Consider the following 22,800-nt stretch of genomic DNA (forward strand, 5'->3'; position numbering starts at 1 on the left):
ATTTTTAGTTAAATAAAGTGTTTTCTCAGGTTTTCCTGCAATCACTTCCTATGTTCTCTAGTTCTTTTGTGTTATGGCCCTGATTTCTACTGTTGTACAGTCAGCCCTCCGTAGCCACAGATTCTGCATTCACAAATTCAAACATTTCCAGTTTGAAAACAGCAAACCTTGTTTTTGCTGTTTATATAGGGGACACCGTTTTACTGCATCATTGTATATAATAGAACTTCAGCAATCATAGATTTTAGTATACATGTGTGGCCCTGGAATCAAACATCAATAGATACTAAGGTCCCACTGTATACAATCATTTTGCTTCACATTTCTTAAACTTTATGCAGGGTTGTCAGATGCTGAGCTTTTTGTGTTTTATTATCTTTAATGTTCCTCTTTCTATATATGTAGCTGTTTCTCCCAGGTCAGGACAACATTTAAAATACAGTCAGTCATCTGTATCCATGGATTCTGCATCCACAGATTCAAGCATTCATGGCATGAAAATGTTTTTTTTTAATTTCAAATTATTTTTAAAAAAATAATTCCAAATACTTTATATGAGTAACACTAGTTTATTGTAATGTATGTACAACACTGTAATGTATGTATAACACTGTAATGTATGTATAACACTGTTATATGTAATGGGATTTAAGCATCCATGAATGTTGGTATCCACAGGGTTCCTGGAACCAAAGCCAAGCAGACGCCAAGGGCCCACTGTATTCCATGAAATAGGTTCTGGACCACAAATGCCTACATCATAACTATTATCTTCAAAGCACCACAAGGTTCTTTGTTGCTTGTTATGGTACAAACAAACACGGCTGACAACCCACAAGCTATTTTTTCCTCATTTCTGTCTTTTTTAGATTAAGAAAATATGGTACTAGAAACAATAAACACATAATAAAAATCAAAAAAATCAAAAGAGGAATCTATCCATTAGTAGGTGGTTAGATACCATCTGGTAGACAGCATTACCAGCAAAATTAATTTTTCATGGTCAACGGAACAGAGGGGAAATATCAAAGGAAATATTATGGAGGTTCTCTTGTCCCCATGATCACCTATACCAGTGTTTCTCTGCTCCTCCAGATGTTTTGGATTTCAGCTCCCATAATTCCTAATAGCTGGGATCTGATGTCCAAAACACCTGGAGGAGCAGAGTTTGAGAAATACTGAGCTATACTATGATGATCACCCTTCTACAAAAAGTCCATCATAATCTCATTGAAAACTGTGGAATAACTGTGAACTCTGATTCACTTTGACAAGTATATGATGACTGACCATTGACCTATAATGCAAACAGAGACAGGGAGGTGAGGAGGGCTGAGGAATAACTACAATCAATATACTGTTTTATATATATATATATATATACACACACACACACACACGTTATATCCAAAAACTTTTTACAAACCAACAATTTGTTTAAAGTGATAGTGAAATTAAAACTACTTTGAGTAAATCCTTCTAGAAAAGACTACATCTAAGACAAAGAAATAATGGAAATGCTCAAAGAGTAGTGCAGATCTAGGTTCAAATGAACTGTTGACAAGCTGAAAAGCTTCACAGTGTAAAGGCTAAATTGCTTTGTACTGTATTTGTATCCTTTCAGAAACGTGATCCATTTTTGAGGGAGAAGCGAACGCTATTGCAACTCGAGAGTGATTTTGCTTTGGCCATTGTTTGGGAATCGGAAGCTCTGGTGAGTTGGATTTGGTTCAGAAGACATTGATTTAATCTAGGCTACAGCAGTGGAACTATTAAAAACATTGTGCTGGAATGTGGTTCCTCCCTGTACCTTTCCTGACCAGTGACATCAGCTTTTCCTCCTGTTGCTATTAGCCTTAGCAGTCCAGGGATAATGTTCAAATAATAAAGTAACAGCTTAGAGTCAGTGACCGTTTCCCAAAGAACTCACAGAGCAGAATTTTCTTCTATTTCTATCAATTTAGCTATATATCTGTTGAATTGGATGCATCCCATCCAGCTTTTCACAGATGAAAGTCCAGGACATGTGTGGCTGAGCACTAATGTGAATAAAGTTATTAATGAAGATGAAAACACAAACTAAGAGAGGCTACAGCAGTTTGTTTTTAACTGAGCCTAAAGGAAAGAGTCAGATTCAGCTCTTTTTTAGACTGTTTTGTATTTTAAACTCAGTTTGCAGCTATTGAAGTAAGCAGAAGTCAAAAAGGGGAATGAGAGAAGAGAAATCAGAATTTTAAAAGCAGTCGAAAAAGTGGAACATTAGAAAATTAATTATGAATACGTTTGCCAAACTAAAATGTTGGAGGATATGTAAATAGGCATGGGTTTTTGTCAGAAGAGTCACAACTTGTTATTGAAGTATAGTATCACAGGATTGCATGGCAGAATGTGACAGGGTTCCCAGGAAAGTTTAGAGCAACTGGGCCCCCCAAAATTAGGCAACATGGGGAGAGGGTTGTATGCTCAAGTTTCCTGCCTGTTCAAGCCTTGCTTGGCAATGGAGGACTTCTTTCGCAAATGTGCTTTTGTTGTTTGATTTCCTTTCAGGCATCTGACCCAGGCTGCTGTTATACACAGGAAGTTAGATTACATCAGTATTCACAAAGGGGATTGCGATCCTTTCGCGATAGTGCAGTCAGAGCAAAGTGTGAACCTGAGACCATGCAGGAGCTCTCAACAATGTTTTGGCATCCTTTCTCTCCCACTCCATTCCTGGGCAGTCCTTTTTCTGGCCAAAAAGAGGGCTTCTGGGTATTCCTGGAAGTTTCCAGAAATTGCAAGACATTATTTGGAAAAAAGTCAGGATATAAATAAATATTACCATCACCATCTGCAGGGTTTCCCTAGCACCAAGTACAGGTGGCCCTGCTCCTCATTTGTGGATTTGCCTTTTGCAGATTTGATTATTTACAGATTTTATTAATATGGTTTCTCTTTAGGAATCTCTAGATTCTCCAGAGTGACTCTAGGGTCAATTTCCACTATAATGTTTCACTGAGGACCTAGAGATTCTTAGAAAGAATACTTTACCAGGCATTTGTAGGTCTTCCATTCTGATTCTATGGTCAATTTCTGGCAGATGATGCTCTAAAGGTTGTGCTGGAGGACCTAGAGATGTCTAAAGCACAGTTGTCTAATATAAAACGTTATCCACATTTTTTTCACTTTAGTGAGGAGTCCTGAACCCCTAAATTGCAGTGAATGTGGAGAGATGACTGTATTTTTCCTACAAACCAGGAGCATATTCTAGCCACTTACCTTTAACAAAAATGTTTACTCGTTGGAGCCTTTAGGGTGTGTCAGCATTGGAGAAAATGTGTCAGCATTGTCCTTCCTCCATTAAAGGGAGTGAAGCGTCTACCTCAAGAAGCAGATGCTGTGGGGAAGCAGCATCATTCCTCCTGAGGCTTCACTGCTAGGCTGTTCCACCTGGAAGGACTTTTCTCCCAAAACGGAAAAAGCAAACATCACCAGGACTACACAATCACTCAGGGAAGCAGCCGGTCTGGACCAGATGCATGGGCAGACCTTGGCCTCATGTGTGCATTACAGTTTCCAGGCAGTGCATGATGGGGCCTCCTACTGAACAGAAGTACTTGTTTGTAGGAACAGACCCACCACTGCCAGGGGAACAATGATTTAGAGTGTTTCTACACTGTCAAAATGATGCAGTTTGATACCTCAGAGGATAGGGTCAGAATTCAAAATGACCTTAACAGATTAGAGAACGGGGTCAAACCTAACAAAATGAATTTCAACAAGAACAAATGTAAGGTACTCCACTTAGGCAGAAAAAATGAAATGCAAAGATACAGGATGGGTGATGCCTGGCTAAACAACAGTCCATGTGAGAAAGATTTTGGAGTCTTCGTGGACAACAAGTTGAACATGAGCCGATGGTATGATGCAGCAGCTAAAAAAGCCAATGGGATTTTGGCCTGCATAAATAGGAGTATAAAGTCTAGATCGAGGGAAGTCATGGTGCATTTCTATTCTGCTTTGCTGAGCTCTCACCTGGAATACTGTGTCCAATTCTGGGCACCATAGTTCAAAAGTGTTATTGAAGGTGTCCAGAGGAGGGCAACTAAAATGATTAAAGGTCTAGAGACCATGCCCTATGAGGAGCATCTTAAAGAACTGGGTAGGTTTAGCCTGCAGAACAGAAGGTTGAGAGGAGACATGATAGCCACGAATAAATATGTGAAAGGCTATCATAAGGAAGAGGAAGCAGTCTTGGTTTTTGCTGTCCTGGAAACTAGAACTCCGAGCAATGGGTTCAAATTATAGGAAAGGAGATTCCACCTGAACATTAGGGAGAACTTCCCGATTGTAAGAGCTGTTCAGCAGTGAAACTCTAGGCCTTGGAGTGTGGTGGAAGTTCAATCCTTGGAGGCTTTTAAACAGAGGCTGGATGGTCATCTTTCAGGGATACTTTGTATTTTTCCTGCATGGCAGGGGGTTGGACTAGATGACCCATGTGGTCTCTTCCAACTCTGTTATTCTATTCTATGACACCATTTTAGCTGCCATGGTTCAAGGCTCTGTAGTCATGGAAGCTGTCATTTTTGCAAAGTCATTAGCCTTCTCTGTCAAAGAGTACCATTACCTAATCAAACTACTCAACCCAGGATTCCATACCATTGAGCTATAACAGTTAAAGTGGTGTCAAACTGCATTAATTCTACAGTGTAGATTCACCCTGCCTGTTGACCAGCCCTGGGCTTCTTAAGCTAGCCTGCTGCCTTGGCTGGTATAGTGAAATATACTTATTTCCTCCTTCACACCAAATGTAGGCCAAGTAACACAGTTTATTATATTCACTGTCCTGGATTAACACAGTTCCTGCCCTTCTGTATTTATTCTTTTATGCATCTGATGGGCTGCAGTTGGCTGTATACCAGAACAGAGAGATGATAGGTCCATATGCAACAACATTTTAGAGATGGAGACCAGGATATGTGTGGCCAAGCAACATCAGAGTATGGTCAATATAGCAAAAGTTAATAATAAGGAAGAATACACAAGCCAGGAGAGATTGCAATAGTTAGCTTTTCCTAACTCAACTATTAGGAAGGGCTTCCTCCCCTCTCAATGAGCTGAGTGTAAACTGCTTTCTGTATTCTGAACTCAGCAGCAACATATATTAGGTGAGGACAAAAGGAGAAAATGGGAGGAGGAAAGAGAAGCCAGAGCATTTTAAAAAGCTATCATAGAATCATAAAGTTGGAAGAGAACAGAAGAGCCATCAAGTACAACCCCTGCCGTGCAGGGATATAATCGAAGCACCCCCAACAGATAGCCATTCAGCCTCTGCTTTAAAACGTCCATAGAAGGAGACCGCACCACACCACAAGGCAGAATATTCCAGTGCCAAACAGCTCTTACTGTCAGAAAGTTTTTCCTAATGTTTTTGTGGAATCTTTTTATTTCTTGTAGTCTGAATCCATTGAATCCATTCTTACAATTTATCCCTCAGGATAGGTGGAATAAGAGATGATTAATCAGGATTGTCCCTGTTATATCAGGATAGTTAGAGGGTTTCCATTGTAGCTCCACCTAGACACACATATTCGCCACCCCCAATGTCAGAGGGTTTTGTTCCATTGCTATTGTGGTATCAAATACATATACAAAAAAGGAAGGGAAGAAAGTAAACTGGTACCTCCTACCTCCCTATTTGATACCAGGAAGTAGGAGCAGATATCCTGCAATCATAGCTTGGGAAAAGCTGATTTTATTGAACTACTGGGGAATTCTGGAAATTTTGGTACAACATCAATATTTTTCCAATAACTATAACTCCTGTTGGACTGGTTCCAGGGACAATTGGTTATTCATTCTCATTAGTAAGGTCATCAACTCTTCTATGGAGGAGGGCTTGAACATACAGGGAGAGACATATTATCCATGGCATAACCTTTGTATGTTGAAGGTCTCCTAGTAACTATTTCTGAGATACAGATACAGGGTGTATCCTGGTGGAGTCGACTGTTGCTAGGAACATATCTGCTGCATTTATTTCAGCCAAATCATGTTTAGTTCAAACACAACCTCAGTGAACTTTTGAGTTTACTATTCATTCATACCCTTTTCATGTGGAAACCTGGGATTTGTAGGGGTTTTTTGTTGTTGCTCTTGTGCACCTTCAAGAGCTTTCTGCCTTATGGAGACTATTATTATTGTCACTCAAAGTAACTGTACTAGTACCGTGTTTTCCCGAAAATACAACAGTGTTTTATATTAATTTTTGCTCCTAAAGATGCACTAGGTCTTATTTTCAGGGGATGTCTTATTTTTCCATGAAGAAGAATTCACATTTTATTGTTGAACAAAAAAATTAACATTTATTATATACTGTACAGTAGTTGTCATCATAAATCAGCATAACCAGACAAACTGAATCCTATTAAGAATTTCTTGTTACTATCATTATTTCCATATACAACAATCTATGGTATGTATATTTACCAATCCTGCATGTTCTGGTGTTCTGTTTGGCAGGCATGCTTCCGAAAACAAACTTTGCTAGGTCTTACTTTTGGGGGAGGCCTTATATTTAGCAATTCAGCAAAACCTCTACTAGGTCTTATTTTCAGGAGATGTCTTATTTTCGGAGAAACAGGGTATATTTATTTATATTAATTTATATCCTGCTTTCCCCACAAAACTGGGACTCAAAGTGGCCTATGATTTTAAATAACAGTATTGTACAATGAAAAACATAGAAAAAGTGAACACTAAAATGGAATTAACGTATTCACAGTATTAAAACAATTATCATGTCAGTGAAAAGAATGTATGTGTAGATATGTATGTGTGTGTGTATACACACACACACACACTGTATTACAGTTCAGTTAAAACAGGGATTCTGGTTTCCATGGGGTCCTGGAAGCAAACCAAGTGTACATTAGCCCCACCCGCCAATGTTTTCAGTTCAACCTAAAAACTTGGCTCTTTAACCAAGCTTTTCAATAGGTGTAGAGCCCAAAAGGTTTAAATTTGTAGGCCCAGTGGTTTTTTCACTGAAAGCACTTTATACAACTGGTTGGTTGCTATTTTTTTATGTCCATAATAATTGTAGCATTTTATCAATGTTTATTTTAGTGTTGATTTATTTTATTGTGGTATTGTTTTGTGTACTGATGATGGAAATTATGTTTTTCCTTTGGTTTTGATGTATCTGTATTTAGTGCACCATGTGTACTTTTACATTACGAGTGCTTTTTAAGCCACTCCGAGTCCCTTTTGAGAGATGGTGGCAGGGTAGAAATAAAGATGATGATGATGATGATGATGATGATTACATTATACTTATGTAGTGTGTAAAAGTGCAGAATCTTTCAAATATAGCACAGGATCTTTTCAAAGTCCCATATTGAATCTCTGGAAATCTCAAACTTTCCATTGTGTTGGAGGTGTAATTCTCCCAGGAGAAAAATGGAAGTGGGGTGGGAGGAACTAGGTATTCAGAGGTTGTGGGAAACACTACGGGGAGAAGTAATACAGGATGAGAAAGGGATATCCTTCCTTGGATGAAATTCATCATGGTGATGAGAGACACTTTTCATTTCCAAAATCCATTCACTTCCACTGACAAAAAAGTCAGCCCAACACCAGGTATCTGTTCACCACTTTTGTTTCACCTGCAGCAAATGCTAAGTAGTTGGGTGTTTCTTTTTAACTTCTCTGTGCAATATTCCCTCTCTCTTTCTGAGATGGAGGATGTAGAAAAGGGGGTTTGGGCAGGTTTGGCTCCATACTCCCAAGTTCTTGGCGGCAAGCTTGGGGAGGAGACAGGTAATGAATTCCCCTCCCCTCCATCCCCTTTTCTTTTGTATCTTCCTGGAGAACAACAAGGCCCCTGTTCCTTTAAAACTCGCCTGCAGAAACTCTGCCTTGTTCTTCTCACTCAAAAACATACCCTTGGCCCAGGCTGGTCTCCCGGGATACTAGCAACACTATATACACAGAGGGCACCTCACTTGATTTCTTCCTGGCAAACTTCCTCCTGCCTTGAAATGGGGGGGGGGGTGTCTCAAAAAGGCAGGAAGGGGGCCAATTTCTATTTTTTCCCAGTTTGTATACACCCCAAACCCTCTGGGAAACATTTCCTCCAAATTAACAAGCAGGAAACAATGCAGCTCCAATATCAGTGCTATAAAGGGAGGAGGAGACTCGTCCGCATCCCCTCCCTGGGGGGTGCATCAACACTGTAAAATTAATGCAGTTTGATACCAATTTAATTTCCAGCAATGAGGGCTATACAATCATGAGAGTTGTTGTGTTACAATTTGTTGTGTTTAGCCCGCTCTGCCAAAAAATAAAGTGAGGTGCCTCCCCAAACAACTCCCAGGTTGGGTTGCTGTGAGTTTTCTAGACTGTATGGCCATGTTCCAGAAGAATTCTCTCCTGATGTTTTGCCCACATCTATAGTAAGCATCCTCAGAGGTTGTAAGGTCTGTTGGAAACTAGGCAAGTGGGGTTTATATATCTGTGGAATCTCCAGTGTGGGAGAAAGAACTCTTGTCTGTCTGAGGCAAATGTGAATGTTTCAATTGCATGCCCAATTGCACGTTATTGGTTGTTGTTGACTTTATGTTTTCATGATATTTTATATGTTTTATGTATGAATTCATTGTAACTGAAATGTATTTTATGTTGATATAGTTTATTGCAGTATTACAGGGCTTGGTCCCCACGTAAGCTGCCCTAAATCCCTTCAGGAAGATGAGGTGGGATATAAGAATAAAGTTATTATTATTAATCGGTCAGCTTGATTAGCATTGAATAGCCTGGCAGCTCCAAGGCCTGGCTGTTTCCTGCCTGGGGAATCCTTTGTTGGGAGGTGTGTAGCTGGCCCTGATTGTTTCTTGTCTGGAATTTCCCTGTCTTCTGAGTGCTGCTCTTTATTTACTGTCCTGGTTTTAGAGCCTTGAAGATGCCAGGCTATTCAATGCCAATCAAGCAACATTTACACTTTTCTCAGGCAGGCAAGAGTTGTTTCTCACCCTGGACATTCCACAGATATATAAAACCCCACTTGACTAGTTTCCAACAGACCTCACAACCTCTTGATGCCTGCCATCAAGAGAGAATGCTTCTGGAACATGACCATACAGCCCGGAAAACTCACAGCAACTCAGGGATTCCAGCCATGAAAGCCTTCGACAACACAACTCTTGAGTATTCTCCCACGCTAGTTAAAGTGGTGCCAAAGTGCATCAACTCTATAGTGTAGATCAGGCATGGGCAAACTTGGGCCCTCCAGGTGTTTTGGACTTCAACTCCCGCCATTCCTAACAGCCTCAGGCCCCTTCCTTTTCCCCCTCAGCCGCTTAAGCGGCTGAGGGGGAAAAGGAAGGGGCCTGAGGCTGTTAGGAATGGCGGGAGTTGAAGTCCAAAACACCTGGAGGGCCCAAGTTTGCCCATGCCTGGTGCAGATGCACCTGACAGGTGGGTCACACAGGTGAAGGGAGGAGGGCAGGAGGATCCACTCACCTCTGGCCCCGTCGTGAGCCATTCTCTGCGGCGGGGCGCCTTTCTCAAGGCTCCTCCATGCCGTGGGCGCTCCTCGGGGCGCATCCGTTCACTTCGGACTCCCTCCTCTTCCTCCTCTCCTTCTCCGGGGCGGAGAATTGCAGGGAGAGGCGCCTCTCCGGAGCGATAAGCGCAGCCACTGGCGACAGGGAAACCGGGCCCCTCCCTGCCTTCTCTCTCCCGCTTTCCAAGTTCTGGGCATCAGGCTGAGGCGGGTCTCTGGGGTTTTCTTAGGCCACTTCCTTGCTCGCAAACGTAGCCCACAACACCTGCTCTTCCTTGGCAGATCTGGGCTTGGGCAAGGCTGGGCTTTTTTGGACTGCCACTCTCAACATCCCCTCAGCCAGCTATGTTAGGGCCCTTCCACACAGCCCTATAACCCTGAACATCAAGGCAGAAAGTCCCGCAAATATCTGCTTTGAACGGGGTTATCTGAGTCCACACTGCCATATATTCCAGTCCAAAGCAGAAAATGTGGGATTTTATTCAGCTATGTGGAAGGGGCCTGAGAGCAATATTACCATTTGTGTTGTAGAAGGCTTTCATGGTCCGAATCACTGAGTTGCTGTGAGTTTTCCAGGCTATATGGCCATGTTCCAGAAGCATTCTCTCCTGACATTTTGCCCACACCTAAGACAGGCATCCTCAGAGGTTGTGTGGTTTCTTGGAAACTGGGCAATGCTAAAAAAAAAAAAAGAAAAAAAAAAGAGGAATTGGAGACAGGAAAAAATCAGGGCCAGCTAATACCTCCCAACAAAAGGATTCCCCCATGCAGGAAGCAGCCAGGCTTTGAAGCTGTAAGGCTATTCAGTGCTAATCAATTGCCCATCTTATCCCTGATTCTGGTTTTTGATGTTTGTTTTAATGGTTTTTTAAAAAATATTCTGCTGTTTTTAATTTTTTAAATCAGATTGCTATATATTATGTTTTTTTTTTAAATTTAAAAAATGTAATTATTTTAATCAGATGGCTATATATTTATTATGTTCATACACTTTGTTGTGCTGGGCCTGGTCCCACTTGTAAGGCGCCCCGAGTCCCTTCGGGGAGATGGTGGCGAGATATAAAAAGAAAGTTATTATTTATCAAGATGGCCAGTTGCAACATTCACACTTGCCTCAAACAGACAAGACTTCTTTCTCCCACCCCAGACTTTCCACAGATATAAAAACCCCACTTGCCTAGTTTCCAACAGACCTCACAACCTCTGAGGATGCCTGCCATAAGGTTCGACCACAGGTGTGGGCGAAATGTCAGGAGAGAATGTTTCTGGAACATGGCCATAGAGCCCGGAAAACTCACAGCAACCCAGTATTACCATTTGGCCTTTTCTTTGCTTTCAGGCTGTTAGGTAGTCCTTGTAATAGCCTCCTGATGAATAGAGGTGTATAATTCAAGCCTCTATAGAGTCATAGTCCAGCGCTCACACCATTTGGTCATGAAACCCACTGGATGATCTTGGGCAAGGTACACTCTCTTTGCCTGAGAAGAAGGCAATGGCAACTGTCTTCTGAACAAATCTTGGCAAGAAATACCTGTGAAAGCGTCACCGTAAGTTAGAAATGACTTGAAGGAACAGAACAATTCAAAAGGCAACATAACCATATTCTATCATTTCGAAAATGGGTTCAACAATTATCTTTTGCCATTTTGTGTCTTTTGCTGTTTAACAAATATCTAGTATTCTCATTTAAAGCTCCTGATGTGGTTTTGTAGTTGTGGAAGGTATCATTAACTTCATTAATGACTGTGCTGTCAACACTATCAACTTCTCTCTTTGCTGCGTTGCATTTTCTTCAAGAAGCTGTCACACATTGCCGTCATCTTGTTGTCGACCGCGTTTGGGGGATCGGGCCCCTTTAGAAGGAAGCCGATCCGGTCCTGAGGGAACGGACCTTGGCGAAGCCAAAAGAAGAATATAAGCCGCAATACAACCTGAAGCCTGAAATGAAGAAGGTCCGCCACGTTGAAGGAAAATCCGCCAAGGAGTTTTATTGAGCAATTCAGCTGAAAAGGACGCTAATAGTGATCATTCAATCTACTAGCGTAACATATGTTTCAAATAAAGCCATATTTATACAATGTTTTGGTCTGACAGCCCTTTGAATTTCCCGCCCCGCTTCCCTGCCCATCTGATCGCGGATAGGCTGAGAGGTTGAACGAGGCGGGCTTTCGTTTCCCGCCTTGCTCTGCTGGCCCAATGGGGAGCCGCTTTTTGTCCCCTCTCGGGCCAATCAGAGAGGAGGAGGCGGGAGCTATTGAGACAAAGAGGTGACCGGACAGGAAACATCTGATTAATTCTGGCCCAGCCAATTTCTAAAGGAATTAATGACACCCATCAAGGATGTCCGGGGTCCTGTCACGTTCACAGATTTTAGATATGTCTTTGGGGTGTCAGACGGGAAGTGGTGATTTGATGAGCCATCATTGACGGCCCCACAGGGTGCCTTCCTGCGGCGTCCTGGCCTGAGATGTGACAATGTTTGCCTTGGGGGCGAGTCACCTTTAGTTTGGTGACTCGCCCTATATTGTCCATGCGATCGGAATGAGATGGGATTAAACTGTGGCAGATTATCCTTTTGTTTTTGGGAAGGGGAGGTCTGAGTCATGGGGCTAGAGTTCAGGTTGGGGTCATAATATTTCCCATTTGATTTCATGATCTGCCAATTATATGGGATAAAATGAAAATTAAAAATAAAGTTGGAATATAAACCCAGCTGGGAAAAACACATATTTTCCGGGGATCCCAAAGAGTATAAATACATATAGGCAGATAGGTAGATAAAGGAGATAAAGGAGAATCCATAAAGGTGGGTGACATTGCATAAAGGGGAATCATGAATGATATAAACAATAGAAATAAGCAATAGAAAACATTTGATAAGGACGAAGTTCACAACATCTGGGGAATCCAATATAGAAGTGGGGTTCAAGCAGCATGATTTCACAATTCATGAAGTTAGCCCAACGATTTGAAATTCATACACAGCGAGTCATGAGTGTGTCCAAGTACATAGAATATGAATATTCACAAATGCATGAGGAGAAAGAGTTCATAGGGAATTCATAGAGATGGCATGGGGAAGGGGCACATATGGGTTAGTAAGTCTTTGGAGGTATAGGATTTCATAAGTCCAAGGGTAGGTCTGGGGAAGAGTGTTCTTCTTCTTCATAAAATCACAAAAGTATGCATGGAACGTGGAGTGCACCCGTCCGTCACCCCCTGGCAGCTGTAGAGGGTGAGGGTCCTTGGAGAACTATGTCTCCCCCGCGAGAGAGCGATCCCCCCCATCCCCAATTCACAGAAAGGGGCTAGGGAAAGCCATTCCGCGAGTCGCGGGGAGAGAAAAACCCGGGATAAAGCAGCAACTTGGCTTGGAAAGAGACGCGGTTCCGTTTTGACAGTCAGCTGTTGAGATGCCGAAAACTGGACCGATTCCGGGTCTGCTGGTTGTCTTCGAGTCAGGAGCCTTAGAAAGGGTTAAGACTAAAAGAGGAGCGTTCTAGGGGTAATTTTGATAGAGATATGAGCCAATTTATATCGACCGCCATGTTAATCTATGGCGGAGAAACCTCAACCGGAGTTTAAAGGGACGGGAGGGAGAGAGAGATTGCATGCAAAGGAAAGGAGTCAGAGAAAAGATACAAAATAACCAGATAGAGAGGGTTACTGTTAAAATAAATGCTACTTTTATTGGGGGGATTTGTTACATAGTTCAGGGAAGAGGAAAATGAAGGAAAAAAGGTCTTTTAATAATAGTCTGTTGCGGTCCCGCTCCGTTCTTTTGGAGAGTAATCTATGGAACTCTCTGCTGCGTTTTTTTTTTTAATCAATTTGAAAGCGGGGGCGACGGTCATCATATTCCCCACTCGGTAAGGGCGGGGCGAAGATGGGAGGAGCCCACTTCGCCCCTGCCCTACCGCATAAGCATTATAACCTCTTAGCGGCAGCATGGCCATCTGCTGAGAGGGGTTCGAATGGTTCTTTTTGCGACAAATTTGGAACAGAGCGGGCAAATGTGACCAACAGCAGCTTATTATTAGAAGGAGAAGGATGACAGCTAGAAAGAGGAGAAAACCTTTCCTTTAGCATCTTCTAGGGTTAGGGTTAGGGTTAGGGTAGTACCTTGGACAGCTCTTAGTGGAAAAGATAGGGAAAGAACAGGGAGAAAAAATAGAAGGGAAATTAGAACTCACGGCTCCTGATTCAGCACGCCGGACAGCTCCCAGTGGGATCGCAGCGTTAGTTCTTCCGAGCGGGGGTTGAAGTGAGGGCCGATTTGACAGCTGTCAAAGCGAGCTGTCAAATGTTTGTAGGTCCAAATGGGGGTGTTCCCGTGGTGCTAGAAGGATGGAATTTGGAGAGGTCCTTGGAGAGGGTCTTGTGCTTTGGTCTCTGGCTTTTGGTCTTTCTCCGGGCCTCGGGAGGGTGTGGGTCAGGACAGTTCGCGGGCGGCGGGCCCTGAGGAGGTGTTTTCCGGAACAACACCTTCAGGTCGTCTCCCAGCTCAGCTGTCCACAGATCTTTGTCTTCCTCACCGCTGGTGGGGGCTGGTTCTGGTCCAGGAGCACTCTTGATGGATCCTGGCATGGATTCCAGCACCTTGCAAGCGATGTAGGAGGTCAGGAGGGCTTCGAGGAGGTTGTGATGCCATCTCCACCAGGCGCCTCCTAGTGTCCACAGCCAGGTCCAGCACCTCCACCCGGGAGGAGGTCCAAGGGATAGAGAATGCCTCAAGACAGCAAAGAAAAGAGATCACGTGTCCCCTCCCCACTCCCCTTCCCCCAAGACCCTAAGAGTGGAGGGTTAGTTTTATAAGGAGGAAAAAAAAAGGAGGAAAAAAAATGGAAATAAATCATTCATACCTTCTGGGACATTTTCAATACTGAAGGTTCCTCTGGCACCCTCGCAGCCATGTTTGGGCTCCCCACTCGCGCATGACCCAGCGACCAACAGCGCGGGTCCTGTTTGTGGCTCCATGGGGACGCACCTTTAGCCTCTGCCACCTCTTCTTCAGGTGAGGAGGGGTCGCCCTTACCTGCCAGCCTTCTCCTGGTCTCGTGGGGGCGCCCTTTCCTCCCTGCAGTTGAAGGGGATGTTCTTCTGCTCAGGATCAGCCTTACGACCCCTGCCAGGGGTTGGAGCCAGCTTGTGGGTGGGGGCCTCATCACCGTGATGGCACCCCACTGGTTGCTCTCGCCTTATCTGAGCTGGGTTTCTCAGAGTCCCTTGATAGCCACAGGAGCGGATGATGGTCCTGGTAGTCCAGGTCGGAGTGGGGTGCCTTTCATGTGGGGTGCCAGGATCCCCATTCTACAGTTCCCAACGGTCCCTTTTATACTGAGAGAGTGTTAGTAAAACCCCTAACCCATTGTATACACAGTCATTCAAGAGATAGCAAACAAGAGGGAGAGAGAGAGAAACAGAGAGGATAGCTCAAGGAAGAAAATCATGAGGAAAAGGAACAAAACTTGGTTCCCCACATTTAAAGGACATACAAAGCTCCAATGTCAAGGCAATCAAACAAAGAATACTACTCAGAGAACAGGGAAGCCCCAGGCAGGACTCAGCCAGTCTCTGAAGATGGAAGGTTTTCCAAAGATACACAATATCCCCCAGAGAGAAGGGGGGGGGGGCTGAGAGGGAGATTCAAAAAAGGGGGAGGGGTTTTGCAGGGTTGCCCAAAGGGATTGGGTGAAGGAAAAAAAGGGAAAGGAGTCTCTGAGGACACAGGATCCTTTAGTTTGAACAAATTTTAAGGTGTGACCTGATGATTTGGAAAGAATGCCAGATCAAAGGTCCCACTTGCAAATTGTAACCAACAAAAATGCAAATTGACAGTCTAAAAATTTATGTTCCTCTGGGATCTTTGGGGAGTTTCCAGAGATTTTGGGTAACGTTTTGAAAGCAAACAGAAAAGAAGAAGGAAAAAGGGGATTGAACTGTGACTCAAAAATTCAGAAGCAGATTGCTTTGAAAAGGAGGGAGAGAGGGGAAAATAATTCTTTGGAGAACTATTGATCCAATATTCAGGCTTTTGATGAAACAGAGGATGGCAATGAATGTTCTTTGGTCTCTGAACAGTCAATTCCTCCTTCCTCTGAGGGTCCTCATTCCCCCCATGGCCCCTCCTTTCCCCCTGTTCCTCTGGTCAAAAAGGACGAGCGAGAGGAAGAGAGGGAGAGATTAAGGGAGGGGGGCTGAGAGAGAATAGAGGGCTGGGAAACGGAAGGGAGACGGGGGGAAATGGGAATTGGGAGAGTGAGTCTGGGAGAGTGGGATCCCGGGAAGCAGAGGTTCCCTTGAAGGGTCGATTTGGGGGTTCTGGGTCGGTGCAAGACTCAGAACAAGGGGGAAAACGGGGGATGAGGTGAGGCAAGGGATGGGGGTCGGGTTTGGTAAGGTGGGGGTAAGCAAATGTCTCCAGAAGTTCCTCTTCTGGTGGAGGCGGGAAGGGAAGTAGGTCTAGAGAGGAGCTTCTGAGGGTAGGTTTTGGAGCCCACGTCCCTGCATGGGAAGACTTGGACCCCCCCTCCCTCCTTCCACTCTCCCTCTGGCTTGAGGCTATGAACATCGCAGCATAAGCAAGTTGGGACCACTTGCCCTCCTCATGGTGAGTCACCTTTAGGTCAACACTCCGAATTCGGTGACTCAAATGGGGGGGCAAGCTGTTCCCCCTTCAAGGGCCATAAGGGGCCACTTATGTGCTCTGAGTTAGCCCAACCTGGCCTGCACCATGTTTTTCGATGCAAAGCCCACCCCAATTGGCCAGGATCTTTCCCAATGGAGAATCCCTGGGGATGTCTGCTGGGGTGGGACACCCTAGACGTGCTTGAACAAACACCCATCCTTGGCTCAGCCCCTGCCCAGTACCTGACAGTTAATGGAGTAACGACTCACCCACCGGCGGGATGCACTCGTCCTTTCAAGAGTTCTCCCTACACCAAGGCTGAATGGCTGGCGTTCGTAGAATCCGCAGGTGCCCCGGGAACACAATCGTTCCCCTACCCCACGATCCTAGAACCTGTAATCTTACAAGCCAGACTGTTCTCACACACCACGGGGCGCCAGATGTTCCCGCGTTTCACCAGGAATTTGTTACCGAGCCCTGATCCGAAGTGCAATACCTCCAAGGCTCCGCCCACCTGGGTCTCAACAACGGGGCCGGTTCCCTTTTATTTTTACAGGGCGTCCCCTGTTTCACGTTGGCGCCTTTCCTTCGAGGAGCTAAAAATCTGCTTCCTCCTATCTGGCTCCTTTGTTCAGTACCCTGAATCAGATCTAGAGAGAGAAAGGGGCTGCCAGAGAAATTTGGATGTGAAATGAGGTCAAATTGTTGGTCGGAGGGCCCTCCTTGCAGCCGTTTCTCTCCCCAACCTGTCCCAGAATATCTGGACCAAGGTCGCCGCTTGGAATTTTAGCCTAAAAAATTGATTTTTGGAACTTCCAAGCGAGTCCCTTCGTGGTAAAGCCAAATTATGTTGTCGACCGCGTTTGGGGGATCGGGCCCCTTTAGAAGGAAGCCGATCCGGTCCTGAGGGAACGGACCTTGGCGAAGCCAAAAGAAGAATATAAGCCGCAATACAACCTGAAGCCTGAAATGAAGAAGGTCCGCCACGTTGAAGGAAAATCCGCCAAGGAGTTTTATTGAGCAATTCAGCTGAAAAGGACGCTAATAGTGATCATTCAATCTACTAGCGTAACATATGTTTCAAATAAAGCCATATTTATACAATGTTTTGGTCTGACAGCCCTTTGAATTTCCCGCCCCGCTTCCCTGCCCATCTGATCGCGGATAGGCTGAGAGGTTGAACGAGGCGGGCTTTCGTTTCCCGCCTTGCTCTGCTGGCCCAATGGGGAGCCACTTTTTGTCCCCTCTCGGGCCAATCAGAGAGGAGGAGGCGGGAGCTATTGAGACAAAGAGGTGACCGGACAGGAAACATCTGATTAATTCTGGCCCAGCCAATTTCTAAAGGAATTAATGACACCCATCAAGGATGTCCGGGGTCCTGTCACGTTCACAGATTTTAGATATGTCTTTGGGGTGTCAGACGGGAAGTGGTGATTTGATGAGCCATCATTGACGGCCCCACAGGGTGCCTTCCTGCGGCGTCCTGGCCTGAGATGTGACAATGTTTGCCTTGGGGGCGAGTCACCTTTAGTTTGGTGACTCGCCCTATATTGTCCATGCGATCGGAATGAGATGGGATTAAACTGTGGCAGATTATCCTTTTGTTTTTGGGAAGGGGAGGTCTGAGTCATGGGGCTAGAGTTCAGGTTGGGGTCATAATATTTCCCATTTGATTTCATGATCTGCCAATTATATGGGATAAAATGAAAATTAAAAATAAAGTTGGAATATAAACCCAGCTGGGAAAAACACATATTTTCCGGGGATCCCAAAGAGTATAAATACATATAGGCAGATAGGTAGATAAAGGAGATAAAGGAGAATCCATAAAGGTGGGTGACATTGCATAAAGGGGAATCATGAATGATATAAACAATAGAAATAAGCAATAGAAAACATTTGATAAGGACGAAGTTCACAACATCTGGGGAATCCAATATAGAAGTGGGGTTCAAGCAGCATGATTTCACAATTCATGAAGTTAGCCCAACGATTTGAAATTCATACACAGCGAGTCATGAGTGTGTCCAAGTACATAGAATATGAATATTCACAAATGCATGAGGAGAAAGAGTTCATAGGGAATTCATAGAGATGGCATGGGGAAGGGGCACATATGGGTTAGTAAGTCTTTGGAGGTATAGGATTTCATAAGTCCAAGGGTAGGTCTGGGGAAGAGTGTTCTTCTTCTTCATAAAATCACAAAAGTATGCATGGAACGTGGAGTGCACCCGTCCGTCACCCCCTGGCAGCTGTAGAGGGTGAGGGTCCTTGGAGAACTATGTCTCCCCCGCGAGAGAGCGATCCCCCCCATCCCCAATTCACAGAAAGGGGCTAGGGAAAGCCATTCCGCGAGTCGCGGGGAGAGAAAAACCCGGGATAAAGCAGCAACTTGGCTTGGAAAGAGACGCGGTTCCGTTTTGACAGTCAGCTGTTGAGATGCCGAAAACTGGACCGATTCCGGGTCTGCTGGTTGTCTTCGAGTCAGGAGCCTTAGAAAGGGTTAAGACTAAAAGAGGAGCGTTCTAGGGGTAATTTTGATAGAGATATGAGCCAATTTATATCGACCGCCATGTTAATCTATGGCGGAGAAACCTCAACCGGAGTTTAAAGGGACGGGAGGGAGAGAGAGATTGCATGCAAAGGAAAGGAGTCAGAGAAAAGATACAAAATAACCAGATAGAGAGGGTTACTGTTAAAATAAATGCTACTTTTATTGGGGGGATTTGTTACATAGTTCAGGGAAGAGGAAAATGAAGGAAAAAAGGTCTTTTAATAATAGTCTGTTGCGGTCCCGCTCCGTTCTTTTGGAGAGTAATCTATGGAACTCTCTGCTGCGTTTTTTTTTTAATCAATTTGAAAGCGGGGGCGACGGTCATCAATCTTTTACAGCTGGTATTAAGAAGCTCATTATAAATAATAATAATAATAATAAAGCTTTGTTTATATCCTGCCCTCTCTCCCCGAGAGGACTTGGAGCGGCTTACAACAGGAACACAATATAAATAAAAGGAGGCACATAACAATACAGGAGAATTAAATCAACAAAGTAAAGACAAATCATAATACATAGGAAAGAAGAATAACAATAGACATGTTGAGTATATCTCTAAAATCACTAATAAATATAAAACTAAGTAAACATTTAGGACATATAAATTTAGGACATATAAGTATACATACATATAAATGCACACACATTAAACAGAGCAATGCAAAGAGAAGTTATTGTGCCCAGACTTCATTGGAATAAAAGAAGCACAATAGCAGCATTCATTCCAGAACTTCATGTTTGATCCTTTGTCCTTGAGGTGTGAGCAGAACACCTCCATAATGGAATAACTACAATTTATTAGCAACTCTGCTGCTCATTTAAAGACATCTTAGCTGCTTAATTTTATGAGTTTTATAAGTACAGTACTGGTAAGTGTGTGTCTGTGTGTGTGTTTATGTATATAAACACACACAGGTATCCAATATTCCTGAAGTAGATGGTACCAATCAGTACCATCAGAGGCTTATCTCTTTTCCAACGTCTAAAAGCAACTATGTGAATACATTTTAATATAAGAATTTCCAAAGCTTTGTTTTCTAGTCAATATCCATTTTTGAAATAATATGCTATATTTCCTGATCCACATTTTTTAGTTTTCTCTGATTTCTACATTAATCTTTCTTGTTGTAACTTGTTTTTGATACTGCAGAGTTGATCACCTTAATTGTCTTTCTCTGACTTTTGCAATTTTTCTACAGGCCTCTTAAAGTGTTGCACCTGGAACCTGGATGAAGTATTCTGGATGAGGTCACATTACTGCAGAATAAAGGTCATTTATGCTGTCTGTCAGTTTGATAAGTATTTCCTGCAGCCCTTCCAATTAGCAGAAGTCTGTTTTGCAAATGAACAGAACTCCATCTCATGCCATAACAGTCTGACCTTTAAATATTTTGCATCACTTATCCTTGCCAATAGACTAGAGAATCTTCATCCCTGATCTGATCTAACTGATTGAAGTATTGAAAACTACTGGGTCTTCAGAAGAGACTCTTGTAGTATTGAAACCTCCCTGCAAGTTCATGATGAACCCTTGGCAAATACTTGGTTTTCTGAGCAGTTGTAAGTCTACATCACATAGATTTATACCTATAATTGCATCAATCTGCCCTGCGGCTTATTTAATGACTCTGCAAATGAATATACAGTTGGAAACTTTGGGTCCTGTTACACTGCAGAATTAATGCAGCTTGACACTACTATAAATGCTATGGAATTGCAGGAGTTGTTGTTTTACAGGGCCTTTAATTTTCTCTGCCAAAAAGTGCTGGTGCATCACCAAATTACAATGATTTTCTAAAATCATTATAAACTATATTCATGGCATTCCCACAATCCACTATAGTTGTAATCTCCTTTGGGAGCACAATTATATATTAATAAACATATTTTAGCCTGGACATTCACTTGTTTTCTGCATACCTGGCCATTTGATCAATAGTCAACAAGGATAAAGAGAATACATTAATTGGAGTGGATGAAACATTAATTTTGTTGGGGAGATACTCCTACTACACTTCTCACTATTGCCTATGCTGGCTGGAGTTGATTGGAAGTACAATCCATCATCTGGAGCAGTGGTTCTCAACCTGTGGGTCCCCAGATGTCTTGGCCTTCAATTCCTAGAAATCCTAACAGCTGGTAAACTGGTAAACCATTTATGTGTTTTAAATGCAATTTTTTTATCCTGTATTTTTGTTTTAATTGATATATTGTATTACTGTTTTATCTTTTTATAGTGTGATTTTTATTTGTTGCCTATGTTTTGTTCTATGTTGTTTGGGCCTCTGCCCCATGTAAGCCGCCCCGAGTCCCCATGGGGAGATGGTGGCAGGGTATAAATAAAGTTCTATTATTATTATTATTAACCACTGATCTGGAGGCATATTCTTTGTCTGCACTTGGTATAAGTAATGTAGTGTTCAAGTGTCACACTCTTGCTCATCCAATAGAGATGGCAATGATCTTTCCTGAGCACACTGTTGCTGAGCAACTAGAACTACTCAGGGACAAAAAAATGTTAGCAAGTTACTGTGGAACATCCAGGTACCAGGGGAACACTAACTAAAGGTCTGTTTAGTTGGTTTCTAGAGCAGAGCTTCACAATATGTGGTCCTCCATGTGTTTGGGACTCTGACTCCCAGAAGCCCTAGACAACTTATCCAATGGTCAGAAATTCTGAGAGCTGAAGTCCAAAACACCCGGAGGGGCGCAGACTGTGCAGACCTGCTCTAGGGCATCCCAGGAGTGTTGCTTGTGTATCATGGCAAAGTCGTGAATGATCATGCGTGTCCAGCGAAGACACTGCTATATAATCACAAAGGTTTTTATTTGGACTGACTAATATACAGTCATATTAGTCTAATATACATAGACTAATAAACAACTATGGTAGATGGTTGCAATATATGATCACAGCAGTCAGATTGCTTTATGTTCAGAAATGGAACAACTTAATAACACCAACAAGAGAAGGTTAGACGATAAAAACAATGGACTTGTCCAAGATGGATAAATTAACTTGCTTGTTAAAAGAAGGGACACTGGATTTTTGTTGAAATATTGGAAACTTTTAATTGACTTTTTGCTTAAAGAAGAAAAGGAGTTACCAAATTTAAAGTTTTGAAAACTATTTTGGAAAGTGTTTTTGCTCGAGAAAAGAGTCAACACTAAGAAACTGGAAGGTAGTGCCTATATTATTCTTTGTAGCTGAATGAAGATACAAGTGAACAGAAGTCAACTACTTTTCTTTTTTCTTTCTTTTACATTAAGTACTTCTATCATGTTTCAGTGTAGCTTCCTTCTGTGGCACTTTTATGCATAAGTGAGAATTAAAAAAATTACTGGTATATTATATTCTGAGGTTATAAAGCCTCAAGAGAATATAGGTGGGAGCTGGCAAGAGGGTATCTGAAAATATCCCTACTCTGTTTTGAGGACCTTTGTTTATCGGTTGATGAAATTGTACCTTTTGTGTGATATAGTCATAACTCACTTAACAACAATGAGGATCCTTTTTTACATCATCTTTTAATGCTCCCATAGCTCCCCTCTTCCTTCTTAGCATTTGTCTATCTGGAAGTTTTTTTTTGTAGCATCAGCATTGGGTAGATGAGGTCAGAGAGCTGGAGAAACACAGACATCTGATGTTATGTCGCAGCAGCACATTTGGCATAAACAATACAATAAAACTTGAAATGGGAAATGTATTCCTGTTCCACCTGATCCTGCTGTTAAGGTGTATGCCTTCCTACAGCAGGCAAAGTAAACAGCAGCTGCCTCCAGGATCCCTTTCAGGGCATGAATAGGCATCAAAACATAAGAGGAGAGAGCAGATAAGCCTATGTTTTAAAAAGCATTGATCTTTTAAGTTTGGTCACCAAAATGTAATTCATAAGAAAAATTAGTCTGGTGAAACATTTTGGATGCATTGGCACGTGGAAGAACTAGATTCCCATTCCTAGTTTAAAGCAACTATTCTGCAATTTTAATAAAATCAGGCAAACTTAAAGACTGCCCCTGGTTCACTCCATCCATTCAAAGTAAGCTGCTTGTTGTTAACTGATGTAAATTCAA

General features: G+C 42.9%; 1 protein-coding gene and 1 long non-coding RNA gene across 3 annotated transcripts in view; one reads left to right on the forward strand and one right to left on the reverse strand.

Annotated features, from left to right (window-relative positions):
• best4 (bestrophin 4) overlaps positions 1-9,901 on the reverse strand; it is a 37,166-nt gene extending 27,265 nt beyond the window's left edge. Inside the window, exon 1 of one of the 2 annotated variants that reach the window (XM_003220214.4) lies at positions 9,502-9,901. Coding sequence is in view for 1 of the 2 variants with exons in the window: in XM_008109539.3 (XP_008107746.1) it covers positions 9,502-9,523 (22 nt within the window). In the remaining variant the exon portion in view is untranslated. The remainder of the gene's footprint in view (positions 1-9,501) is intronic. The other variant, XM_008109539.3, reaches the window with a different exon arrangement.
• Positions 1,443-21,092, forward strand: LOC134298387 (uncharacterized). The gene is made up of 2 exons (XR_010005434.1): positions 1,443-1,714; positions 19,926-21,092. It is a non-coding gene; the product is annotated as an uncharacterized LOC134298387 (long non-coding RNA).
• The last annotated feature ends 1,708 nt before the right edge of the window (positions 21,093-22,800 follow it).

This window comes from Anolis carolinensis, chromosome 4 (genome assembly GCF_035594765.1).
Source record: "Anolis carolinensis isolate JA03-04 chromosome 4, rAnoCar3.1.pri, whole genome shotgun sequence".
Taxonomy (NCBI): Eukaryota; Metazoa; Chordata; class Lepidosauria; order Squamata; family Dactyloidae; genus Anolis; species Anolis carolinensis.